This window comes from Pteropus medius, unplaced genomic scaffold, assembly GCF_902729225.1.
Source record: "Pteropus medius unplaced genomic scaffold, Ma_sr-lr_union100, whole genome shotgun sequence".
Lineage (NCBI taxonomy): Eukaryota > Metazoa > Chordata > Mammalia > Chiroptera > Pteropodidae > Pteropus > Pteropus medius.
Window position 1 is genome coordinate 625,325 of NW_024343159.1, and position 26,081 is coordinate 651,405.

The 26,081-nt window shown below is 51.4% G+C and overlaps 2 protein-coding genes across 2 annotated transcripts in view; both read left to right on the forward strand.

Moving 5' to 3' along the window:
• Positions 1-1,888: 1,888 nt before the first annotated feature.
• Positions 1,889-18,701, forward strand: LOC120606106 (protein YIPF6). Its single transcript, XM_039867237.1, is given in 8 exon segments — positions 1,889-1,940; positions 1,943-1,966; positions 1,969-2,041; positions 2,043-2,119; positions 2,122-2,278; positions 2,280-2,401; positions 2,404-2,782; positions 18,473-18,701. Coding segments are annotated over 7 exon segments (660 nt in total). The 3' UTR covers positions 2,559-2,782; positions 18,473-18,701.
• Positions 2,789-26,081, forward strand: part of FCRL5 (Fc receptor like 5) — a 37,708-nt gene continuing 14,415 nt past the window's right edge. Inside the window, exons 1-9 of the mRNA XM_039867281.1 lie at positions 2,789-4,609; positions 18,473-18,493; positions 19,585-19,839; positions 20,664-20,918; positions 21,191-21,475; positions 22,895-23,173; positions 23,646-23,924; positions 24,452-24,730; positions 25,745-26,023. Coding sequence (XP_039723215.1) covers positions 4,408-4,609; positions 18,473-18,493; positions 19,585-19,839; positions 20,664-20,918; positions 21,191-21,475; positions 22,895-23,173; positions 23,646-23,924; positions 24,452-24,730; positions 25,745-26,023 — 2,134 coding nt within the window. The 5' untranslated portion in view covers positions 2,789-4,407. The remainder of the gene's footprint in view (positions 4,610-18,472; positions 18,494-19,584; positions 19,840-20,663; positions 20,919-21,190; positions 21,476-22,894; positions 23,174-23,645; positions 23,925-24,451; positions 24,731-25,744; positions 26,024-26,081) is intronic.

The following is a 26,081-nucleotide window of genomic DNA, read 5'->3' on the forward strand; positions in this document are numbered from 1 at the left end:
TCTGCTCCCCAGCAGCCGAGTCGCCATCATTTCTTAAAAAAACTTTATTTCTGAATCACCTTGCCACCTTTGCCAACAATCAGTGGACCATATAAACGTAGGTCTGTTTCTGGATCATTCTATTCCATTGATCTATATACATCTATCTTTATGCCCAGAACCACCCTTTCTTGATTACTGTTGTTTTATACTAAGTCTTGAGATCAGTTGGTATGAGCTCATCAACTTTGTTGGGCTTTTTCACCAAAATGGTTTTAACTAATCTAAGTTTTTTGCCTTTCTATATAAATTTTTTAAGTGACTTTTTAATTTCTTCGAGAAAGCCTGTGAGAATGGTGGTTAGAATTGCATTGAATCTGTAGATCAGTTTGAAGACAGTTCCCATCTTAGCACTGTCTTCCGATCCGTGAACTTTATATAACTTTCCATTTCTTCGGGTCGCCTTTAATTTTCTGCACATCTTTTATTAAGTTTATTTCTAATCGTTTTATATTGCATGCTAATGTAAGCAGAGTTTTAGTTTTATTTTCTAATTATTGGTAGTGTTTGTTATTGGTCAATTTCCTCAATTTTCTCAAAGAGTTTAGGATCGTTTGGTTTTTGGGGGGGTTTTTTTGCTTTAGATATTTGATTGGATACACCAGTGAACCTGTCTGGACCTGGATTTTTCTTTGTGATAAAGTTTTGTTTGTTTGTTTTATTTTTTTAATTTTTTATTTTTCAATTAAAGTTGACATACAAGATTATATTAGTTTCAGGTGTACAGCGTAGTGGTTAGACTTTGATGTACCTTACCAAGTGAGCACCCTGATAAGTCTCGTACCCACCTGACACCATGACATAGTTATTACCATACTACTGACTATATTCCCCATGTTGTACTTTGTATCCCTACGACCATTTGTAACTGCCAGTTTGTACTTCTGAATCCCTTGCCCTTTTCACCCCGCCGCCAATCCCCCTCCCTGTCTGGCAACCATCAGAGGGTTCCCTGTATCTGTGAGTTAGTTACTGTTTGGTTTATTTTGATTTTTAGATTCCACATGTAAGTGAAACAATATGGCATCTGTCTGTCTCTGTCAGACTCCACTCAGCACAATGCCTACCCTCTAGGTCCATCCATGTTGTTGTATGTGGCGAGATTTCATTCTCTTTTATGGCTGAGTCATGTTCCATTGTATACATGTACCACCTCTTTATCCAGTCATCTATTGATGGACTCCCATAACTCGGCTACTATAAATAATGCTGCTATGAACACATGAAGGCACATGTCCCTTTGAAGTGGTGTTTTGGGTTTCTTCAAATAAGTACCCAAAAGTGGAATTTCTGGCTCCTTCTTTGTCTCTTGTGATAGCCTTTGTTTTAAAGTCTATTTTGTCTGGTATAAGTAGGTTTTGCTATGCCAGCTCTTTTTTTTTAATTTACATTCTCATGAAATATCTTTTTCCACTCTACTTTCAGTCTGCATATGTATTTCGATCTGCAGTGAGTCTCTTGTAGGCAGAACGTGTACGGGTCTTGTTTTCTTATCCATTCAGCCACCCGAAGTCTTTTGATTGAAGTACCTAATCCATTTACATTGAAAGTAATTGTCGCTAGATATGTAGTTATTGCCATTTTATTATTCATATTTTCAATTTTTCTTTTTCTTCTTAAAGAAGTCTCTTCAACATTTTTTTGTGATACTGGTTTGGTGGCGATGAACCTCCTTAGCTTTTTCTTGTCTAGGAAGCTCTTTATCTTTCCTTCAATTCTAAATGCTGGCCTTGCTTGGCAGAGTAATCTTGGTTGTAGGTTGTTGCTTTCCATCACTCGACTATTTCATGCCAACCCCTTCTGGCCTGCAAAGTTTCCGTTGAGAGGACCCAAGAGAAGGAAGGCCAAGATGGGGGAGGCGGTGGAGTCTCTAGGAGACCTGGGGGCAGCATCGCCCGGGCCCCGTTTGCAGGCCTTTCAGATACATCCATTCACAAGACATCCCCGTGGAAGGAGAAATCAGCATTCCTGCGAGGTCTCGCAGTCAGGAGTTTGACAGCTCTACGGAACACCATCACGTGTGATCTAAAAGCTGTTGGCCAAAAGTTCACACACGTTTTGTACCCAAGAAAAAGTAATACTTTTTGAGAGATTGGGATTTATGGGGCCCTTTGATCCTTTGTGTGACATTTAATGCTGACAGTGAAAAAGACGGAGGGCCCCGGTTGGCAGAAATGTTGGTCATCATTTGGTTTGGGGCAGTTACCATCATCCTCAACTCGAAACTTCCTGGAGGAAACGTCCTTTTTTCAGAGCCTCTGCACGCTGAGTTACTGCATACTTCCCTTCACAGGGGCCGGCAGTGCTGGTGGCCGGCTGGTGCTTTTGGCTGAGCTAGGACCGATAAACCGCATAGCCCGGCTTTGGTGGTGATCGTGATGTTCGCCTGGTCTCTAGTAGCTTCCGCAGCTGTCCTCGCCGACAGCCAGCCTCCAGCCCGCAAAGCCCTCGCCGCCTGCCCCGCGTTCTTGTTCTGTTTCGTCATCAGTTGGACGATTCTCACCTTCACGCATCAGTAAATCAGGAAATGGAAATTAAAAACCAGGGAATGGAAAGCTCACCCACACAACGCAGTTCTCCACGGAGTTCGGCCCCCGGCCCTCTTTTGTCTAATGTTGGAGGTATGTGACATCTGGCCACGTTGGGGAAATTACGAGGGAGCCGGAGCGCCGTCGCCACTCTTGAGGAGCTCGCGTTTGCAAGGCTGTCCTTTTCCTCTTGATGTTATTTCTTGAAGCTGCAGGTGCGTAGGACACACAGTACGATGCCTTCTGGAGAGCTGCTGGGGGTCCCTGTGGTCCGTTGGGGCGGCAAGCAGAGACTCAGGAAAACATGGCTACAGCCTCCAAGTTGAACAGAGTTGGTGACTTTTCAGTTTTGAGAACGGGTGGCACTCTCAAACATTGCCTTCTGACCACTGGAATCTATCCTCTCACCAGAACAAATAAGAATGAATAAGACTCTCAGCTGGGAGTCTTAGGAGCGCGCCCTTGTAGGGAACGAACTGCTTTTCTCTTGCTACTTTTAAGGTTCTCTTTCTGTCTTTAACTTTTGGGATTTTAATTATGATGTGTCTTGGCGCGGGCCTTTTTCGGCTCATCTTGTTAGGGATTCTGCGCTTCCTAGGGTGGTATGTCTGTTTCCTTCAGCAGGTTAGGGAAGTTTTCAGTCATTATTTCTTTTACTAGGTCCTCAGTGCCTTGCTCGCTCTCTCATGATTGATAGGATTGCCATTCGTTAAGGTTTTCTCTGAGGTTTGCGTCTTGTTCTTTTATTTGGAACATACTCCTCTATTTCTCTGTCGTTGCCACAGAGAGATGAAGCAGCCACGCTTCCTTCCCAGTGCTGGCGGATGGGCCTCGCGTGGGAGGGCAGCCTGGCCTGACGCTCCCGCCCTGGCCCTGGCATCTCTCAAACCTTCGTGCTTTTCAAGCCTCCATGTTTATGTTTCCTGTCTCTTTGTTGAAGTTCTCACTGAGATCACTGAGCATCTTTATAACCAGTGTTTTGAACTCTGCGTCTGGTAGTTTGCTTGTCTCCATTTTGTTTAGTTCTTTTTCTAGAGCTTTATTCTGTCCTTTCATTTAGGATGTTTCTTTGCCTGCCCGTTTTGGCTGCCTTCCTGTGTTTGTTTCTACGTATTGGGTAGGGCTGCTACGTCTCCCGGTCCTGGTAAAGTGAGCTTATACAGTAGGTGTCCTGTGGGGCCCCATGGAGCAGTCCCCTGGTCACCTGAGTCAGGTGTGCCAGATGTGTCCCTTGAGTGGGTTGTGTGTGCCCTCCTGTTGTAGTTGAGTCTTGGTTGCTGTTTGCACCTGTTTCCAATGGGAGGATTGACCCTCAGGCTGATTGGCTATGAGGATTGGCCCTGACTCCTCCTAGTGGAGGACCTGTTGTTCAGGGGCTGACCCTACGGAGCCGGATTCACTTTAGCAGGGCTCTGGTGCCTGCAGAGACTGCCCTGTGGGTGTGTCATTTGTAGAGGTGGTTGGGTGGTGCTCTGGTGCAGGCCAAGGTCAGCTGCAGCATGCACCCTGCCTGGGGCCTCCTGGTATGAGCTGCAAAATGATCCGCAGACAATTGACACTCATGCTGGGCTTAGAGGCACCTGAGAGAGGCTAAGCTGCAAACAGAGGCCGGCTGCCACTAGGGCCGGGCTTGGGGCTGCTCAGTAAGAGGTGCGGGGCATGCCAAGGCCTGGTGCTGCTTGTTTGAGGTTTGTGAATCTTTAAGAGGTTTTAAGAAAGTCCATAGCATGAACTAAGGCCATTTGTACGAGGCTTTGACAGGCCTGCGCATTGGGAGGGGCGGGGCCTCAGGGAATCACCTGGGTGAGGCAGAGTTAGCTTGACTGTTGCGGACTCAGCTATGGCACTGCCTGGGTTGCAAGCCAGGCAGGGGAGGGCTCGACGAAGGAACAGTGGCTTTAGCCAGTACTTCTGTCTGGGAGAAAGCTGCCTCTCCAGCCCTCGTCCTAAAGCCAGACAACTCAGTTCCTCCCTGTGTGTCTCTGGCATCTTTCAAGCTGCTGCCCTGGCGCTGGAGCTCGGAGCGAGCAAGTCCGTCAGTGGTAAGTCCATGTGTGGGCCCTTTAAGAGGACGCCTGGGATTCCAGCTGGCCTCTATGTCACTCAGCCACTGTCTCCACTGGTTTTCACAGCCAGAGTTATAGAGACTTCAATGCCTGGCACTGGAACCCTGGACTGGGGAGCTCCGTGTGGGTCCGGGACCCCTCACTCCTTCAGAGGGACCTCCGCAGCTGAGATATCCCTCCTGATTTTTATCCACCGCACGTGGGTGTGGACCAGTCCGTTCTGCATCTCCATCCTTCTACCAGTCTTGAGGTGGCTTCTTCTGTATGTACTTAGTTGTAGGACTTCCGTTCAGCTAGACTTCGGGTGATTGCCAGTGATTGTTGTTCTGTAGTTTAGTTGTAGTTGTGATGTGGACACGAGAGGTGGCAGTCACGGTGTTTACCTGCTCCGCCGTCTTCACCGGCACCTAATGCCATGGTGTTTTAACTGCTATAGTTTTGAAATATAGTTTGGAATCCGGGAGCGTGATGCCTCCAGCTTTGTTCTTTGTCAAGATTGTTTCAGCTACTCAACGTCTTTGATGGTTCCCTGCAAATTTTAGGATTCGTTGTTTTATTTCTTTGAAAAATGCTGTTGGAATTTTAATAGGGATTTCAGTGAGCCTGTAGATTGCTTTGAGTAGTATGGACATTTTAACACTATTGATTCTTCCAGCCCATGAGCATGAAATAGCATTCCATTTGTTAGTGTTTACTTCAATTTCTTTCACGAATGTCTTGTAGTTTTCGATATACAGATCTTTCACCCCTTTGGTTAAATTTGTTTCTATGTATTTTACTCTTTTGCTGCAATTGAAAATGGGATTGTTTTTCTTTAGTTCTCTTTTTGATCATTTGTTATTAGAGTGTAGAAATGCAACAGATTTTAATGTCCTGGTTTGGTATTCTGTAAATTTACTGAGCTGGTTTATTCTAACACACCCAAATTCGTGGGATGCATCACAAGCAGTTCTCCAGCTTCTGGTGGAGTCGTTAGGGTTTTTTCTATATAAGATCATATCACCCGCAAACAGACAGCTGTACTTCCTCTTTTTCAATTCGGATGCTTTCATGCTTCTTCTCATTAAGTCTAGCTTAAGGCTTGTCAATTGTGTTTATTTTTTCAAAGAACTGACTCTTCGTTTCATTGATCTGTTAGCTTTTTACTCTCTATTTCATTTATTTCTACCCCAACTTTTATTTCCTTGATTCTAACTTCAGGCTTTATTTGTTCTTTTTCGAGTTCCATAAGGTGTGAACTTAAGCTGTTTCTTGAGACTTCTTGTTTTTTGAGGCAGGCATTTTGTCTATGAACTTCCCTCTTAGAACTGCTTGTGATGCATCCCACAAATTTGGGTGTGTTATATTTCCAATGTCACTTGTCTCAAGGGAGTTTCTCCTATTTTTCTCAGGTTCGTTGTGATATAATTAGCATATAACATCGTGTGTATCGAAGTACAGCGTGATGATTTGACACACATATATATTGCGAAATGATTGTCGCAGTTAAGTTAGTTAATACATCCCTCGCCTCACATAATATTCATTCTGTTGTGGTGGCGGTGGCCGTGGCGTTGGCGGTGAGAGCGTTTAAGATTTACTCTCTTAGCGACTTCCAAGCATTCAGCACAGTATTGTTGAGTACAGCGACCATGCTGCGCATTCCAGAACCTACTCACGTCTGCCTGGGAGTCCGTGCCCTCCGGACGTAACTGGGTGCAGTGACTACTGAAAACAGCGTGGACGTTGCTCAAGGTCATTTTTATTTGTCTTTTGATTTCTTTTTTGACCCATTGGTTGTTCGGCAGCATGTTGTTGAGTCGTAACATATTGGAGAATTATTCCATTTTCTTCGTGTAATTTCTAGTTTTACATCATTTTTATGGGAAAAGAGGATTGATATGATTGCCATTCGTTAAGATTTTCTCTGAGGTTTGCGTCTTGTTCTTTTATTTGGAACATACTCCTCTATTTCTCTGTCATTGCCACAGAGAGATGAAGCAGCCACGCTTCCTTCCCAGTGCTGGCGGATGGGCCTCGCGTGGGAGGGCAGCCTGGCCTGACGCTCCTGCCCTGGCCCTGGCATCTCTCAAACCTTCATGCTTTTCAAGCAGCCTATTAGTTTTTAACAGCTTCCAGTAGTTGAGGTTGTGCCAACACCTGTCTGTCACTGTCCCTAAGGGGAGAATCTCAGAACCTAGATTTAATCTGTTCGTCAGCCAGACCCTCAGGCCAGCAGCTTTTAAAAGTATGCACATATATGTAGTTCTGTGGGACCTTGAGCAGGAGCCCTGCTTGGCAGATGATCTGGCAGTGTCCTCTGGGTGTCAGACACAGAAATTGTGGCATCAGACAAGTGTACAAGCTCTTTTTCATGAAACACCAGTGAGCTGGGCAAGGCAGAGAGAGCGCACGGAGGCTGCAGCCACAGCCCACGGTCCTGGAGAGCAGGTTCACACACTTGACGCGCGTGATGGCTGGAGCCTGCCCCCGGACACAGTTCCAGGACCGCACCCCCAGAGCGGAAAGCCGCATCCCCAGCTCACAAACGACTAAGAACAGCTTCTAACCGCGGTGAGACCAGAACTCAAATTCAAACCAAACCGGGGGAATGGAGGAGCTGACGGCGGACATAGATGCTCACGCACGCCTTTCGGAAGGGCTCCGAGCTCTCCGACAGCAGGTGGCAAAGCCCCGACGCGCCCGCCCAGTGACCCTTTCCTGGGAGGCGAGACTGGGGAGCATGGAGGCTGCAGAGTGTTCTGGGGCCCACCGAACCCTGCGAGGCCGGACACCCGGGGCCGAGCGGAGCACTGTGCGGGCGTAGGAAGAGATGGCAGGCGGCGCTGGTTCTGCGGGTGCAGACGCTGTCGCGCTGAGTCACCACACACAAGCCTGTGCGATGCAGGCTCAACTTCAACCCCAGACGCCCTCCTCTTCACCCGCAAGAGGGAGAACGCGGCAGAGGCGGTGCGGGAGCGCCCCGGAGCGAGACTCCTGAGTCTCATTCACATCCCCCGATCGTTCCGTACCCCGTCCTTCGGTCAGTACACAGCGAGGACCCTACGACTCTCACGCAGAGGTCGCCTGTAATCGGAATGTCACCAGCATGGAATTCAAGCATAAAAACGAGTAATTCTTCTGCCTGTATCCTAGTGAAGACTGCCTGAGAGCCACAGAACGTGGCTCAGGCACAGGAGAAAATTCACAGCTTTGAACATTCCTGTTACTGCGTGGAAAAAAAATGAGAAGACAGACCCGCTCACTTCGATAACTTACAAAAAAACAAGCAAAAACACAGGTAAGAAAAGCAGAAATTTATACATTAGAAAACAAGAAAAAAAATCTGATCATCTCAAAACCTATGGCTTAAAGTGCCCATGACCATGTCATCTGTGACCCGCCAGGCGCCTGGCCGAGGCGGTGGCCACCTATGCAACCGCTTCTACCACGGCATTCAGGGTGGCTTAGTGCACGTGCCTGGTCCCTTACCCAGGGCGGAGGGAACACGGGCTGAGGCACCCGCTCCAGCAGGGCACTCAGACGAGGCTCTGGGGGAACAGACAGCGCCAGGCCTCTTGAGGGCCAGCCTCAAAGTCCACACAGCTTTCCTCTTGCCACCTCTGTCGGTCGAAGCAAGCCACAAGGCCAGCTGGGCTCGAGGGTGGAGGAGGTGGGCTTCACTTCTTGATGGAAAGGGCAGCATGCACAGACAGGGATGAGCAGAATTGCTGTCCGCCGTCTCGGGGGACAGCCCACCCCTGGCCACAAATGTCATATCATAAAAAAAAAAAAAACACCCTCACCCCCCAAACCTCTAAACCTCCCCAAACTCCCAAAACTCTTTCAATCACAGCGTCAGATTCAGATTCAAAAGGCAATGCCCAACCCTCTAATTCAGGCCCAGATGTGGACGGGACCCTGCCATGGTGGCTTCAGACAAGAAACGTACGGAAATTAAAAGATTTTAAATGATGGCAAGTGTGTGCGAAACCAGCAGGAAAAGATAACAAGTGTGCATGTAGCTCATGCGATTACTTCAGAATATAAACCGAAGAAAAATTTTTGTCAAAAGTAAAAGAGGAAGTAGACAAATTCATGATTATAGTGGAAATTTTAAAATAATTCTCTCAGTAATTAACAGAAAATTTTTAAAAAAGCTACATGCCAACAATAAACATTTAAAAATTAATAATTTAACTTAAAATAGCATAAAAAATATGTCAAATACCTAAGAATAAAACTAACAAAAGATGTAACTTTTACAAAAAGAAGCTACAGAAAATTACTGAGAGATTTTAAAGCTGACCTAAATAAATAGGGAGATATTTCATGTTTATAGGTTGGAGGATTCAATCCATATTAATTTATACAAATTAACTGACAGATTCAATGCAATTCTAATTAAAAATCCAGCTAGGATTGGTTTTTGCTTTTGTTTCGTTATGTTTTTGAGAGAATGGGAGTATGAATCAACAAGCCGATTTTTAAATTTATAGACTAATGGAACAGAGAAAAGTCTCCAGAAGCATTTTGTTCTACGAAAAAAGTGAAATTGCACTATACTGTGGAATGAATGGGTTTTCAGTAGCCGTTAGGGCTGCGTAGATGGGCTGTCCGTGTGTGCATTAAAAGTGAGCATAAGCCCTTGTTTATACACAAAAATCAATTCCAATGATATTGAGAGAAATTAAGGTAAAATAAATCTTACAGAAAATAACTTAGGAGAATACTTTCATGACTTTGGAGTAGACAAAATTTCTTAAAAGAAACGGAAACGGCTCTAACTGCAAAGAAAAAACGTAAACTGGACTACATCCCAGTTAGAATGACTGCTCACCAAAAGGCACAGAGGCAAACCGCAGATTGGGGGAGACATTTGCAAAATACATCCGAAGAAGGATCTGTACCCAGAGTTCAACCACAAAACAGGATGAGAAAGACTAAAAGACAATAGAAAAATGGGGAACAATTTGAACAGACATTTCCCATAAGCAAAGAATATCTAAATCACCAATTAAAATGTGGAATGATGCCCAATTGCATAATCCACCAAGGACGTGAGAATTGAAACCCCACTGAGAATCCGAGGGAATTGAGACGTCTACCACGCCCAGCCTGCAAGGGCGTCAGAGCCTTGGGAATGCACGCGCTGGTTGACATGACGTGAATCAGCGCTGGAGATAGTTCTGGGAGATAGTTCAGCAGGACCTTGTAAACCGAGAGCATGCAGACCCGACGAGCTGGGCCTTCTCCTCGCAAAGAGCTGAAAACAAACGCATTCAACGTGCTCCAGAGTCGGCCGAAGCTGTGAAGGCTCCTCGCCCTCTGCGAGGTGCTCCTGCCGGCCCCGGCAGGGTAACCCCTGTTCGCCCCTCTGAGCTTTTCCTGTCCTGGGTGCCACAAAGCGGGTGGGACATAACGTGTTTCAGGCGATGCGCTTTTGTAGACAGGAAATCAGAAGTCCCAGAAAGAAAGGGCAGGGGGACTGTTTGGACAAAAGAAACTGGCTTCCTCATACGGCTGATGACTCAGGGGTCTTTGTGGGACAGGATGACAGGATGGAAACTGGACTTTTAAATAGTTATAAAAGCAATGCACTCACATGGTATTTTTTTAAAAAAAACAGTATAGAAAAACAAGATCAAATGTCTTTTTCCATTCGTAGTTCTTCAAAGCTCACCGCTATTTTTGGTGTATTTCTGAGGGGAAGAAAAAATGTGCCCTTATTGTACCCGTCCCTAAACGCCACATTCTCATCCGTCGCGCCCATCCCAGTGGATGAGTCCCCAGATCCCAGTCTGCCCGCGCTTCTCCCCCGTCCCGCGAATTGGGGCGACCCTGGCTTCACACGCGCGCGGGCGGCCGCGCCACGCATCCCCGGGGCCGTGCCATACCCGTGGTCCTTCCTGTCGCTTTCGGTTTGGGGCCATTGTGACAGATGCCACAATGAAGGTTTTTTTAGGGCCATCTTTACATAGTTTCCCTGCGGTGGTTCCCCAGTCATAGGGGTGCGCAGCCGAGGGTACAGGCTTTGTCAAAACCCTAACATTTTCTCACCGTGATCATAGGGTAGGAAACTTTGATTAGTTGTTAAAAATAAGTGTTTCCACTTCCTTTTTTCTAATTCAGTAATGCATCCTGTTCTCCGAAAAAACGATTTCTCAGCAGTGTTCCTGGGGGCTGGTGCCACAGTGCACCTCTGTAGGGTCAGGTCCCAGCCCGTTGTTCCCAACGCAACGTCTCCCTCAGCCTCAGCCCTGGACAGGCCGGGTCTTCATGCTGCTGTGGGTGTCGCTGCTGGCCCTGGGTGAGTAAAGGGTTCCACACCGGCCCTGGGCGGGGCGAGGGCAGCTCCGTGTCCCCCGCGGGAGCCGGGAGTCTTCCCTGCCGAGGACCCGTGTTCTCAGGCCTCCCCGCAGCTCAGGGATGCGGCTCCCACGGCCGACAGGTGGCGAGGCTGTGTGCGGTGTCGCCCCAACGCCTGACACTCTGTGGAATCCAGAAAACGCGTCGTGTCCACTCATTTACACGGAGTTAGGACGTCTCTGCACAGGAGAGGCGCCCTGTCCTCGTCTCGCAGGCCCGGGTCCTGGTCCCGGGCGTGGGGACGCGCGCGGGCCAGGCGCCTCGGGCCCACGAACGCCAGCCGCAGCGGGGCCTGGCAGGCGGAGGAGGTCGCGGGGTCGGGGGGTTGCGGGGGGCACGAACCGGGCCGGGGGAGCAGGCGAGGCAAAGGGAAACCTCAAGCACAAGCAAGTGTTCCTCCTCCAGAGTTTTGAACTATAATTAACAACAATTTAAAAAAAGGTAGCATTCAGGGCGCACGGGATGGAGTTTTGATGTGTGGACACTGTGAAGTGACCGCCTCGGTCAGGCTCGTCGACCGTTCTGCCGCGTCAGTGATGCCCTGCGTGCGTGTGTGCTGAGGACTCACTCCCGGGGTCTACTCGCAGCAGGTGCCAGGTGGCACCGTCCCCGCCTGCAGTCACCATGCCGTGCATCCCACCCCCAGGACGTGTCCGTCTTACAACCGAAAGTGCGTTTTCTTGGAGCAGCTTCTCCCCGTTCCCGCTGGCAAACACCGTTTCGCTTCTCTGTGACCAGCTTTTCTGGGCTTCCCGTGTAAGCGAGCTCAGGCAGGTCTGTGTGCGTGTGTCTGGCCCTCCTCATGCAGCATGAGGTCCTCCGGCTCGTCCTTGCGGTCACAGAGACAGTGTCCCCTCTTTCTTGGGGCCAAACGACATTCCGTCACGCTCACAGGCCTCGTCTTCATCATCCGTGCTTTCTGCCATGAGCGTGGCCGTGGGGATTCCGTCAAGAAGTCCGGTTGCCAGCTTTATTTTAAATTTGGGGGGGCGACCTCCAGACCGTTTCTTGTAGAGGCTGCACCGGTTTGCAGCCCCATCTGCGCTGCACGAGGCTTCTCTCTTCACGTCCTCACCCCCGCTTGCTCTCTCTCGTCTTTCTGGTGATGGCCGTGCTGACAGGCGGGGGGCGACACCTGGCCACTGCGTTGATTTGCATCTCCCTGGTGATTGGTGATGCTGGGCATCTTTTCATGCACCTGTTGGCCAGCTGTGTGTCTTCTGCGGAGAATATCTGTGTCCTTACCTGCTTTCGATTGGGTCATTTGTTTTCTTGCTGCTTATTTGTTAGCGTCCCTCACGGATTTCAGATATCAACCTCTTATTGTACGTGTGGTGTGCGAATATTTTCTCCGATTCCACGGGTTACCTCTTCCAACTGTTGATTGTGTTCTTTGCTGTGCAGAAGCTTTTTATTTTGATTCAGTCTCGCTTGCTTATGTTCGTATTTGTTTCCCGTGCTTTGGGGATTTAATCCAAAAAATGACGTCCTGGCCCAGTGCCACGAGGCTCTTTCCGTTTCCTTCCCGGGGTTTTAAAGTTTCGGTCCCACATTTGAGGCATTCATCCATTTCGACTTGATTTTTGTACACGATGTGATATAAAGGTCCGATTTTAGTTTTCCTTATGCGGATATTCAGTTCGCCCAACGCCGCTTTGGGACGAGACCGTCCTTTGCCCATCTCCGTGCCTCCCGGGCTCCCGGTGAAGACCAGTGGCCCCGCAGGTCCCCGCCTCTAGACTCTGTTTTCCTGCTGGTGCCACATTCTCGATTCCCACAGCTTCGCGTGGGATTCGAACTCAGGAAGCGTGAGGCCTCCGGTTTCGTCCTTCCTGCTCGAGACTGCTTTGGCTTTTCGGGGTCTTTTGCGGCTCCATTTGAATTTTATGGTTGTTTTTTTTCCTATCTCTGTGAAAAATGCCCTTGGAATTTTAATAAGGTTTACACTGGTTCTATAGATCACTTTGCGTAATATGAACATGTAGATAATATTAATTCTCCCAAACCAGGAGCCTGAGATATCTTTCTATTCGTTTGCGGCCTCAACTCCTTTCAACAATGTTTTGTATTTTTCAGTTTAGAGATTGTTCACTGCCTGGGGTAAATGTATTTCTAAGTATTTTATTCTTTTCGCTGCTGTTCTAAGTGGGATATGTTTTCTTAATTTCTTTTTCAAATAGTCCATTATTAGTGGACAGAGATGCAACTAGTCTTCGTACATCGATTTCATATCCTGCAGCTTTACTGAATTCATCTGTTAGTTTCGACAACTATTTGGTGGAGTCTTTAGGGTTTCTTTATATAAGATCAAACAGTCTGCAAACAGAGACAATTTTACTTCTTTCATTCTGATTTGGATGTCGTTCTTTCTCTTTCTTTCTTTTTTTATTCATTACTCTGGCGAGGCCTTGCCATACTATGCTGAAGAGAAGTGGCCGGAGTGAGCACCCTCGCCTTGCTCCCAATCTTGGAGGGAAATGCTTCAGCTTTTTGCCACTGAGAAAGATGGCAGCTGTGGGCTTCTCATGTATGGCCTTTACTATGTTGAGATAATTTCTTTCAATACTGAATTTGTTGAGAACATTTATCATGAAAGTGTGTTGAATTTTGCCAAATGCCTTAATGCGTCTATGGAGACGATCATATGATTTTCATCTTTCAGTTAATGTGGCTTGTCACATTGAACAGCTCCCATTGAATGGCGTACGGTCCTTTCCGTGTACTGTTGAATTGTTTGCTAGTGTTTTGTTGAGGATTTTCGCATCTGTCCTCTTTGGGGATATCGACCTGTAATTGTTTTTTTTCGTGGTTTTGTTTGGTTTTCTTGTTCTTGTTTGGTTTCGGTATCAGGGTAGTGCTGGCCTTGAAAATGAGTTTAAGCGTCCCTCCTTTTTTTTTTTTTTTTTTTTTTTTTGAGCAGGCTTGGAGTTCAGCCTTCTTTAAAGTTTGTCAGGGAGCACCAGTAAAGCCACCTGCTCCGAGGCTCTGCTGCGTTGGAACGTTTTTGAGTAACCATTCAACCTCCTTACTTGCTATTGGTCTGCTTGGATTTTCTGTTTCTTCATGATCCAGTCTCGGTAGCTTGTATGCTTCTAGAAATTTGTCAGTTTCTTCGAAGTCACCCAGTCCGTTGGTGTACAACATTCACAGTAGCCTCTTCGATCGCTTGTATTTCTGTGCTGTTAGTCGTAATGTCTCCTCTTTCATTTCTGATTTGATACAAGTTGTTTCTCTTTTTTTCTAATCCTAGCTAAAGGCCTGTCAGCTTCATCTTTTTAAAAAACCAGCTCTTAGTTTTGTTGATTTTTTTTATTGTTTTTTCTGTTTGTATTTTTCTGCTATCATCTTTATTATTTCCTTCCTTCTGCTAACTTTGCATTTTTTTCCTACTCCCGTGAGACGTAAAGTTTATTTGAGAGCTTTCTTTTGTCTTAATGTAGGCATTTTTCATCATTAACTCCCTCTTAGAATTGTTTTCACTATATTCCATAAGTTTTAGTATGTTGTGTTTTCATTTTCATTTCTCTCGAGATGTTTTCTGACTTCTGAGTTCTTCTTTGACCCATCGGTTGCTCGGGAGCATGTCACTTAATCTGCACTTATTTGTGAATTTTCCAGTTTTTATCCTGTTATGGATCTCTAGTTTTATACTATTGTAGTTGGAAAATGTATTTGACATGACGACAGCTTTTGTCAAGCTTTGTTTTGTGACCTAACATATAGTCTATCCAGGAGAATGTTTCAAGTTCACTCAAAAAGAATATGTATTCTGCTAAAATAGAGTAGTGTGTTTGTTAGGCAGGCATATCAGACATTTAGACTGTTTGCTTTGTAGTGTGTTGTTCAAGTCCACTGTTTCCTTATTGATTTTCTTTCTGGATGATCTATGTATCGGTGTCAGTGGGGAATTAAAGTCCCCTACCATTACTGTGCTACTGTTGATCTCTTCCTTTATGTCCATCGATGTTGGCTTTATATATTTAGGTGCTCCTATATTGGGTGTATAAATATTTGCACGGGTTATATTTTCTTGTTACACTGATTCCTTTATGATTATGAAATGTCCTTCTTTGCTTCTTGGTATAGCCTTCCCTTTAAAGTCAGTTTTGTCTGGTGTGAGTGTTGCTACCCTAGCTTTTCTATTTGATCATTTCCATTTGCATGAAATATCTTTTTTCATCCCTTTACTTTCGGTTTGTGTGTCTTTCGATCTGAAGCGGTTCTCCTGTAGGCAGCACATGCATGTATGGGTCTTATTTTCTTCTCCATTCAGCCACTCTGTCTCTTTCAATTGGATGATTTAATCCACTTACATTAAAAGTAATTATTCCTAGATATGTAGTATTGCCTTGTTCTTACTCACATTTTTTCTTCTTCTTAAAGAAGCCCCTTTAACAATTCTCGTAATGCAGGTTTGATAATGATGAACTCCCTCACCTTTTTCTTGTCCGCGAAGCTCTTTATCTCTCCTTCGATTCTAAATGACGGCTTTGCCGGGTAAGGTCATCTTGGTTTTAGGTCCTTGCTTTTCATCACGTTGACTATTTCTGGCCAATCCCTTCCGGCCTGCAAAGTTTCTGTTGAGAAATCAGCTGACAGTTTTATGGGAGCTCTCTTGTAAGTAACTACCTGCTTTTCTCTTGCTGCTTTTAAGATTCTCTCTTTGTCTTTAACCTTTGGGGTTTTAATTGTGATGTGTCCTGGTGCGGGCCTCTTTGGGTTCACCTTGTTTTGGACTCTGCTTCCTGGGCTTGTGTGTCTATTTCCTTCAGCAAGTCAGGACAGTTTTTCATCATTATTTCTTTGAATAGATTTTCAGTTCCTCACTCTCTCTCTTCTCCTTCTGGTGCCTCTGTGATGCGAATGTTGGTGCACTCAATGTTGTCCAGAGGCCCCTTAAACTATCCTCATTTTTTGGATTCTTTTTTCTTTCTGCTATTGTCAGTGGGTGTTTTCTGCTACGTTATCTTCCTAATCGCTGGTTCAATCCTCTGCTTCATCTAATCTACTGCTGACTCCCTCTAATGTAGTCTTCATTTCTGACTCATTCCTTTTATGTTTTCTGTCTCTCCGTTCAAGTTCTCACTGAGTTCATCTATTCTTCCCCTAAATTCCTTGAGCCTCCTCATACACAGTGTTTTGAACTCGGCATCGGGCAGACGGCTCGTCTCCACTTTGTTTAGTTCTTTTTCTGGAGCTTCGTTCTGTTCTTTCATTTGGGGCCTGTTTCTTTGTCTCCCTGTGTGTGTTTCTATGTATCAGGCAGAGCTGCTCTGTCTCCCGGTCTTAGTAGAATGGCTTTATGTAGCAGGTGTCCTATGGGGCCCAGTGGCACCATCTCCCTCGTCGCCTGAGCCAGGTGTGTCCCTTGCGTGGGTTGTGTGTGCCTTCCTGTTGTGGTTGAGCCTTGATTACTGTTGGCCCATCAGTGGGAGGGACTGACCCTCAGGCTGACTGGTCGTGAGGACCGGCCGTGACAACAGTGGAGTTGCTGCTGTGCAGGGGCTGACCCCACAGAGCGGGAGTCACTTTAGCAGGGCTCTGGTGCCTGCCAGTCTGCCCCGTGGGTGTGTTTTTTGTGGCGATGTTTGGGTGGTGCTGTAGTGTGGTCTAAAGCTGACCGCTGGGTGTGTTGGTTCTGGGGCTTCTTGGGAGGGGCTCTGGTGCATGCCCAGGTCAGCTGCTGCCTGTGCCCTGCCTGGGGCCACCTGGTAGGAGCTACAAAGCAATTAATCTGTGGTTGGTAGCTGCCTGTGCTGGGTTTGGAGGTGCCCGGGAGAAGCTATGCTGAGAACCGAAGATGGCTGCCACCAGTGCCAGGCTGGGGCTGCTTAGCGAGAAGTACAGGGTTCGGTGAAGCCAGACACTGCTTGTTTGGGGTTTGCAGATCTTTGAGAGATTTTAGGAAAGTGGCCGGCACAGGCCAAGGGCAGCTGCTCGTGAAGAACAGCTGTGGAAAGAGGTTCGGGCGGTGTGTGGGTCGGGTGGGGTGGGGTCTCAGGAAATCACCAGAGTGTTGCAGGCGGTGTTAGCTGGGTTGATGGCAACTCAGCTTTGGTGCTTGCCTGGCTCTGCACACCAGGTAGGGGGTGGGCTCAACTAAGGAACAGTGGCTTCTGCCAGCACTTCTGTCCTGGAGGGAGCTATCCGTCCAGCACTCTCCCTGAAGCCAGACAATCCAATTCTTCTGCATGTGTCCCTGGTGCTCATCAAGCTGCTGTCCCTTTTTTGGAGCTCAGAGTGGGTGTTTGTGAGTGAGTGAGTCTGTGTGGAGCTTGTTAAGAGGATACCTGTGTCTATGGCCACCTCAGTCTCGCCCAGACTGATCCGCTGCTGGAGTTTTTCACAGCCAGATGTTGTGTGAGTTCCTCTTTCCAGCACTAGTACTCTGGGCAGGGGAGCCCAAAATAGGGCTGGCGCCCCTCGCTCCTACAGAGGGCCATGTGCTGCTAAGATAGTCCCCCCGATTCTCAACCGCTACATGCGGGTGTGGGACTGACCCCTTAAGCATCTCCGCCCCTCCCACCAGTCTCAACGTGGCTTCTTCCGAGTGTCCTTAGTTATAGGATTTCTGTTCAGCTAGGGTCCGGATGCTCCTCCAGGGTGGTTGTATAATTTAGCTGTGATTTGGAGGTGGTCGTGGGAGGCGACGAGCACACGCTCACCTGCCCCCAGTATCTTGACCGGACGTCTCTGTGCCTGGCCTCCCAGCCTCTCCACCTCACGTCTGGTCTCACTGAAGTCTGCCCGCTGCCAGGGGTGCCCTGTGTGTTACAGAGTCTAACCTTGTCACTCTCTTACTTGAAACCATTCCATGGCTTCCCATTGCTTTTATTTAATGAAATCTGAGCTGCTCACTACCCGTGGCCGGGGCCCTGCACGCCGCTCCAGTCCCATTGTCCCCCCCCAGTCCCTCCCTTTCAGAACCCCCTCCGCTCGTGAACACCAGCGCCATTTCTTCGCCGCTGTGTCCTCTTCGCCTTGATTGCCCTCCCCGTCGCCTCTGGCCGCTCGCAAACGCCTTCACCCGGCTGAGTCTCACGTCCCCATCCACAATTTCCTCACGTGTAACTCCCTTCAAGTACCGTCCGTAACCCACCCACCCTCTTTGCCACAAACTCAGGGACGCACACCGCACTCTGTGGCGGGGACCCCTTCCGCCCTCGGCCCACCCCACACGCATGTCCGTCGTCTCACTGTCACCATGCATTAGAATGACATTATTTTGCTCCATGGTCCTGATTTCCCCATCACTCAACTTCTTGCTGGCAGAAAGCATTTTTTTATTCATATTAGAAGTCCAAGCACAATGCTTAGCGTATATAGACATTTGACAAGTGACTATCAATATTTTTTAAATAATGTTTAATAAAAGAAAAAAATAAATGAATGGAACAAAACAGGCACCACCTTTGAAACGCTAAAGAATCCTTACACTGCGCTCACCTCCGGCTCTGTGTTTGTGTGTTTGTTTGTTCGTTTGTTTTGCAGCTTCCGTCAGTGGACAATTCGGTGAGTCCTCCTTTTTCGCCTCCGTGTCTCTCTGGATAAGAATGTGTCCCAAATAAATGCGAGTCGTTTGCAGAGGCTGCCCGAGGACTCCTAGCAGCTTGTTCTTCGTGCCGAGGCCAGAGGAGTATGAAAGTGTCACCTGGTCTATCGACATTGCCTAAGGGGCAGGGTAGCTTCATTTTACCCTCTGACCCTCCACGGAAGACGTGGCAAACGCGCAAACAGCTCCCGGCCTTCGCTGGACCCTCGACTTCCTTCCGTTGCGCACGGCCCCCCGTTAGCCGTGCGCGCCGTCTTCAGCCCCACGGCGACCGAGCGGGATCCGGGGCGGCCACCTGTCCTCTGAAAGCGGGGCGCTGTGGGGAGACCAGCAGGGGTGCCGCATTCCCTGCAGCTTTAGGAGTGAAATCCTCTGGGAGAAGTGTGGAGAGGACATTCGGCAGCCGGGCCCTGAGAGGAAAAGTTGAGGGAGGGGACAGTGACAGGTGCCACACCCTTTCTTACTGCCACACTTAACGCCACTGCCCTGGTCGCAGCATCGTGGGTGTTTGAGGGCCCATGAACAGCAAGCCCTCCCCACAGCCTCTCCCCTCACGCCAGAGCAGCTGCCAGGGCGGGGGATCCTTGTCCAGGTCGCCTCTGGACCGCGGACGATGACCCCCGGTGGGACTTTTCCGGGCGTTTTCGGGGCGCTGTCTGAAAAACGGAAGCGGCAGGCAGGTCGATCTGTCAGGCTTCCCTCAGCGCCCGCACCCCAGGGTTCTCTGTCCTCTTAGGAAGGTGTGACCGATCTTCACAACTCCCTGGGGAGTTTGTGCGAGTCTGTGAATGTTGCGGGGGGGGGACTCCAAGCTCCAGTTCTGTGACGGGTGAGCTGGCCGTTCCCCGGGGACATCTGGCCACGCGTCCTGCTGCTGTGTCCGCTTGAAACCTGAGCGATCAGCCCCGCCGGACGCGCAGCCTCCAGCCACGGCGGCCTCCCGGGGTCCGCAGGGTTGCTCCGAAGCCAGGTCCTCGGGTCTGAGCCTCAGGCGCCGGTCACGAGGGCTGCAGGCGACTCTGCCTCAGGCGCCTTTGGCTCTCCTCCTCAGAAACTGCACCCAACGCCGTGATTTCGCTCCAGCCACCATGGCCCATCACCTTCCAGGGACAGGAGGTGACCCTGACTTGCCACGTATCCCCCTTCGAGTCACCAGGGGAAACGACGTGGTTCCACCTGTACCGTGACAAAGAAACATCAAGACAAACCCCAGACAGCACCTGGGTGGTTTGGGAGTCCGGACAGTACAGGTGCCAGGCCGGGGGCTCACGCCCAAGCAGCCCTGTGCACTTGGACTTTTCTACAGGTAAGAGGGAGGGAAAGCAGTAAGAACTTCAGAATCCATGCAGTTGCCCAGAAATGACTCCATATTTACCGCATCAAAATCTACAGCAATAAGCCCCTGAAATTCATGTTCTTTATAAGTCGCGTGGGAAAACGAAATTTGAGAAGCAACTTATTTAAATGGTTCCTGAATCTCTGTGCAGTTTGAAGCCTATAAAAAGTCCTCGGAATAAAGAACGGAATAAGGATTATTCATAGTTATAGACAGACACGTTATAGATGAGAGAGAGCATTTCCTCTCTGTCCCGCCAAGTCCTCCCCTAAGAATTTACCTGCTGAAACAGTCTTCGATATTCATACCCAGGACCGAAGGGACTTAAATGCTCTAGGAAAGAAAATGCATTAAATAAATTACGTTACTGCCACTGGGGGAGGGGGACCTGTGGCCCTCGAAATTCCAGGTCCAGTAATGATATCGATGGCATAGAACATTGTTCATGACATAGCAGGCGAAAAGCAAGTTATCGAAAAGATAAATACCATTCCGATCTCACGAAAAGACAAAACACGCACCGAGTCTCACACACACACGCACGTGGGGAGAGAGCCAAGAAGGCGCATGTCACAGCCGGGGGCTGAGGCGAGAGGTTTCATTTGCATTTTTATTTGCATTTCTTCTTTCCAAGTGTTCTCGAGGCGCGTGTGTTCACTTGGGAAGCAGGAAAAAGGAAAATGACAGTGACCTGGCGAACCCTTTTTCCCAGTCCCCGTCCCGACACAACCCACCTGAGCGATGACGGGGCGGGGCGATGGCCTGAGACAGTGGCTGGCCCTTGTCTCCTGCAGCCACCCTGATCCTGCAGGCCCCGCTGTCCGTCTTCGAGGGGGACACCGTGACTCTGAGGTGCCAGGGGAAGGAGGGCTTGGAGCTGCACACCAAGACGCTGTACAGGAATGGCAAAGTGCTGGCCGAGCTCGGGGGAGACTCTGACTTTTGCATTCACGGAGCGGGCCAGAAGGACAATGGCGTCTACCACTGCACTGCCCGGCGGGAGGCCTTTGGCTCTGTCACTTCGAACACCATGGAAATCCAGGTCCAAGGTGAAGCCCTCATTGTTCTTGAGACGGGTCAGTGAAAACAAAAGGGTCCCTGAGCTGTAGAGGGAGAGAGGGTGGCCCGGACACCGGCGGCCCTCAGGGACCTCAGGGCATGTGCCTGCGAGGGACAGAGAGAGAAAGTGCACGTGTGCCCTGGGCTGCAGGACGCAGGGTCAAAGGTGTGTCGCTGTCCTCGTCTGCGGCCGAGGGTGGCTCGTGCTCCTCCAGGGCAGCTCCGGGCTCACCTCTCGGGGAACTGTTGTCGTCCTCTCCAGAGCTGTTTCCGCTTCCCGTGCTGACGGCCAGCCCGGCCCAGCCCATCGAGGGGGGCCCAGTGACGCTGACGTGCGAGACCCAGCTCTCTCCACAGAGGCCGGACACCCGGCTCCGCTTCCACTTCTTCAGAGAAGACCAGCCCCTGCGGTTGGGCTGGAGCTGGTCCCCAGAGCTCCGGATCCTCGCTGTGTGGAGAGAAGACTCGGGGTCCTACTGGTGCCAGGCAGAGACTGAGACTCAAAATGTCACAAAGAGAAGCCGGGAATCTCACATATTGGTGCAGAGTGAGTGTCAGCGGGTCCTGGGGCCAGGCAGGGACAGTGACCCGCAGGGCCAGGAAGGGCAGCCTGCCGTTCCACACGCGTGCGCAGAGTGAGGCTCGGGGGGTGCCGGCCTGGGGACTGGGCCACGTCCTGTGGGAGCGGGAGCTGCAAGTCTGCGGACACGTTAGACGTGCTCAGAACCGAGAAAGTGCGAGAGTGGGGGGCGGCCTGTCTTTTCTTCCGATGTCGTGACACGCAGCGCGCCCTCCTCCCGCCGAGGGCTCTCTCCCGGGGCGCGGCCCTCCGCGGGGCTGTGGGCATCGCTGCGGCCCCAGGCCGAGCCCCGACGGGCTGCGCGCACCGTGCTCCACCAGGGGACAGGTTCCTAGAGCGCTCCTGGGCTGGAGAGGAGCGCGTGAGACCCAGACAGCTGAAGGGCAACGCGTGGGCCCAGCCAGCCGCCCCCGGGGCCGGCGCTGCACCTGCCGCCCCTCCTCCCCGAGTCCCTGCGTCCCCGAAGCGGCGTAGGCAGCCGGGCCCGGCCGGGGACCGCCAGGCACACGCTCCTCTGAGTAGGAGGCCGCTCGAGTGGGATGGGGTGCATGCCCTCCTCAGTGAGGCGGGGGGCCAAGTGGTGGCGCTGTCCATCAGCCCGCTCCCCGCCCCAGGCCAAAACGGGGCTCTATGGCCGTTCTTCTAACCTGCCCAGACTTAGCCTTCGCTTCTCGTCACAGCTGGCCTGTGTTTCTTAGCTCACCAGTTGAGGGAGAGACAATTTAGAGAAGGTGGCGGGGTGCTCAACAATTTCTAGCATAGGATCCCCCTCAGCATAAGTGGTGGCGCCCCGACCTCAGGCCCAACCCGGCTCAGGGACCTTCCCTATTCTTTGAGACCCCAGCATGGCGCAGACACACTCTGCCCTGAACCGTCACAAAACCAGGGCCCCCCGGGCCTTGTGACACTTTCCCCAAGGATTCTCCCACTTAGGGGAACTGTCCTGGGCCATCTAACCGCAGGCGAAAGGGCCTGAGGGCGCCCACGGGGCAAAGTCGCCACAGCTGCAGGACAAGTGCTTCAGATGCCAGGTCCTCCTGTCCCCTTCTCCGCCCCGCCCCCTCCCGCAGGCCACACCGCAGTTGGGCGCTGGGTACAATCGGGCTGCCTGGCTGCGCCGTAGCGGGGGACAGGCAGGACACAGGGGGAGCGGGCAGGTCTGCCTCTGTCCTCGTGCCAGACGATGATGCCGCAGGGCGTTCGGGGGCAGAGGGCCCTCCAGACCCACCAGGGCCCAGTCGCTCCCTCCCCCAGGCCAGGCCCAGCCCTACTCCGGGGCAGCTCCCTGCGAGTGGCCCTCAGGGTGGGCCCTCCCACCCCGTGACCCTGCTCTGGCCGTTAGCACCCCGCGGGCGGCCGCGCCATAGGTCACCTCCGTCCATTTAGGAGTTGCCGCCAACGTCCAAATCCACACTCGCCCGGCGCCAGAGCTGGTGTTTGAAGGGCAGGAGCTGGTGCTCACCTGCTCGGCAACCGGAATCCCGGAGCCCATGCGCATCTCCTGGCACAGAAGGTCCAGGTCGGGAGCGGCGGAACCTCAGGCCATGAGGGACACGGAGCTCAGGATCGCCAGGGTGACGGGCGGCCACGCCGGGGAGTACCGCTGTGTGGCCCGCTCCGGCCGCCTCTCCTTTCTCAGCCCGCCCGTGAGCATCAGCGTGAAAGGTGCGTCCGTCACACGTCACCTGAGCAGCCACTGGGTCGCCAGACTCGTGAAGAGAGTGCGGGACAGCGGGAGGGGCCTGGCTGCGTCTGCGAAGTTGAGAAGAAAAAGGGTCAAGGGCAGAGCCCTGAGGCCAGCCCCAGAGAGCGGGCAGGGGACAGTCCTTCCACAGTAATAAGGCAGAGGGAGGGGACAAGGTGGAGGTGCGGGTCTGGTGGCAGCAAAACAAGCGACTTCTTTCCTGAGCATTTTACTTCCTCTGCAAAATGGGAGCGAGGTCACTTAAAGAGTGCCACAGAGGGGGGCGGGGCCAGGGAAAGGACCGGCCTGGGGAGGAGAGAGGGGACGGCAGCTGAGCGGCAGCCAGGCCGTCCCAGGGACAGTGGGGGACAGACCGGGCACGTCACCGACCACCGGCCGGAATCCACAGGAAGTGGCAGAAGCAACTGCCGACCGGCCATTTCTCTCCCTCAGTTCCCGCGTCTCGTCCTGTCCTGACCCTCCGCCCTCGGCGGGCACGGGTTCTCAAGGGCGACCTGATGACGCTTCACTGCGAGGCCCGGAGAGGCTCGGCCCCGATCCTCTACCAGTTTTTCCACGAAGGTGCCCTCATCGGGGAGATAGAGGCCACTTCCTCGGGAGGCGGGTCCTTCAGCGTCTCTCTGACAGCGGAGCACTCTGGGCGCTACCACTGCACCGCAGACAATGGCCTGGGGGCCCAGCCCAGCAAGGCCGAGCTCCTCTCCGTCACAGGTAGGCCCTGGACTGCGGTCGCTGTGCCCCTCACTCACCAACACCCCAGCCTCAGAGATGCGCTCCACCTCCAAGTTCCCTCTCCCCCGGGGCAGCCCAGCGCCCCCCACTGCATGTGTCCTTTTGCCGCCTCTCTGTGGAGAGGAGTAAACGCAGGTCAGTGGCCTGGGGCAGAAGCCTGGAGAGGCAGAGTTCCCGTCCAGGACACAGGCAGGGCGGGTCACAGCCAGGAGGACGCTCCTCCTCAGCTGGGCGGGGCCAGCTCTTCCAGGGCGAAAGGCAAGGGACGGGCCAGGGGACGCCGCAGGGTGCGTGTCTGGTGGCCCAGCCAAGGGACTTCTTCCCTGGGAGCCCTGGGAACGGTGCCCCTTCCCCTGGCACGTGGGGAATGGGCAGGAGGAGGGGCCGGAGGGCGGATGAGGAAGGAGAGGAGGAAATGGCCGGCCTGGGCTGGGAGGGGCTGGGGGGAGCAGCCAGAAGGGGCAAGTGGCAGAAGCGACGGCCGACAGATTTCTTCTGTCCCTCAGTTCCCGTGTCTCGTCCTGTCCTGACCCTCAGCCCTCCTGGGGCCCGGGCTCTCGAGGGCGACGTGATGACGCTTCACTGCGAGGCCCAGAGAGGCTCGGCCCAGGTCCAGTACATATTTTACCGCGAGGATGTCCCCCTGACCAGCCGCTGGGCCCGGTCCGGAGCAGGCGCATCCTTCCACCTCGCTCTGCTGGAGGAGCACTCTGCAAACTACTCCTGCACCGCCGACAACGGCTTCGGCCCCCAGCGCAGCGAGGCCGTGTCCCTCTGGGTCATCGGTAAGCCTTGCAGTCACCCATCATGGCCCAGACTCACACCGACCCCTTCAGAAGTCTGTGTGGACCTCCAGTGTCCTACCCCAGTCCTTGTCACAGAGCCATTTATCCACGGGCCGCAGTCCTCGGCCAGGCCCTGAGGCTCACTCCCAGCCCTCAGCACGTGAACGCGTTTGCTCACGTCGCTGTGTGCCCGCGTATCCTGTAGGGTCACATAGGGTAAAACCATGCGCGAATGTTCGGCTTCAGACCGGGAAGGGAGAACACAGCACCGAGGCAGAGTTCTGCGGTGACAGCTGTAGGTGACCGGGAAGCCTAGCCCACCATCCGTGCGGGAGGAGGTCCCGACGTTCTGAACAACGATGAATCTTACGTGTCGTTTCCTGAAACGCCCATATCTCTCATCCCAGAAAGCCCGCTTCTAAGAATTTATTCCAAGAAACGGGTGCACAAATGAGCGACGATACGTATGCAGGTCGTTTAGGGTAGCGTTGTGTGAAGTCAGAATGCAGCGCCCAGCATCCGCTAATGGGCGCCTGCTGGAATGTATTATGATAAATCCGTGCGAGGAAATGCTTTGTGGTTGATAAAGTGATCAGGCAATGATTTACCCCAGTTATCAAAGTGTAATTTTAAAAGAGTTGCGTTTTATTGCATGTGAATTACACCTCAATAAGGTGGATTTTTGTAAGTGCTTGAGACAGGTCGTTAAGCAGTCACGTGGAAAGAGGGCCAGGTGTGTGGCCGAGGTGCAGCCCTAGCGGGCGGTCGTGTGTAGGTTGTGATCCCATGCACGCGGGGGTATGTCTGTGTGGATGAGCGAGTATGCGCACGCAGAGAAAAGATCTAGAAAGTCACCAAATGCTCAGCAGAGGTCATCTCTGGAATACGAAAATAAAAGAAATGGGAAATCCTTTTATTTTTCCTCAGTGTAACTTTGTAGACTTTCTTTTTTTATGAGAAGCTGTTTTCAATGCAAAAAAATAGACATTGGCATCGATTGATTTTTGCCCGCAGTCCCCGTGTCGCGCCCCGTGCTCACCCTCGGGGCTCCCGGGGCCCGCGCCGTGCCGGGGGACGTGCTGCAGCTCCGCTGCGAGGCGCCGAGAGGCTCGCCACCCATCCTGTACCGGTTTTACCGCGGGGACGTCGCCCTGGGGAGCAGCCCGGCCCCCTCTGGAGGAGGCGCGTCCCTCAACCTCTCTGTGACTGAAGAACATTCTGGAAACTACTCCTGCGAGGCCGACAACGGCCTGGGGGCCCAGCACAGCGAGGCGGTGACACTCAGTGTCACAGGTGAGTTGACCCTTCCAACTACAGCATAACAAGGGACAGACTTCCTCCCTCCCGTCCC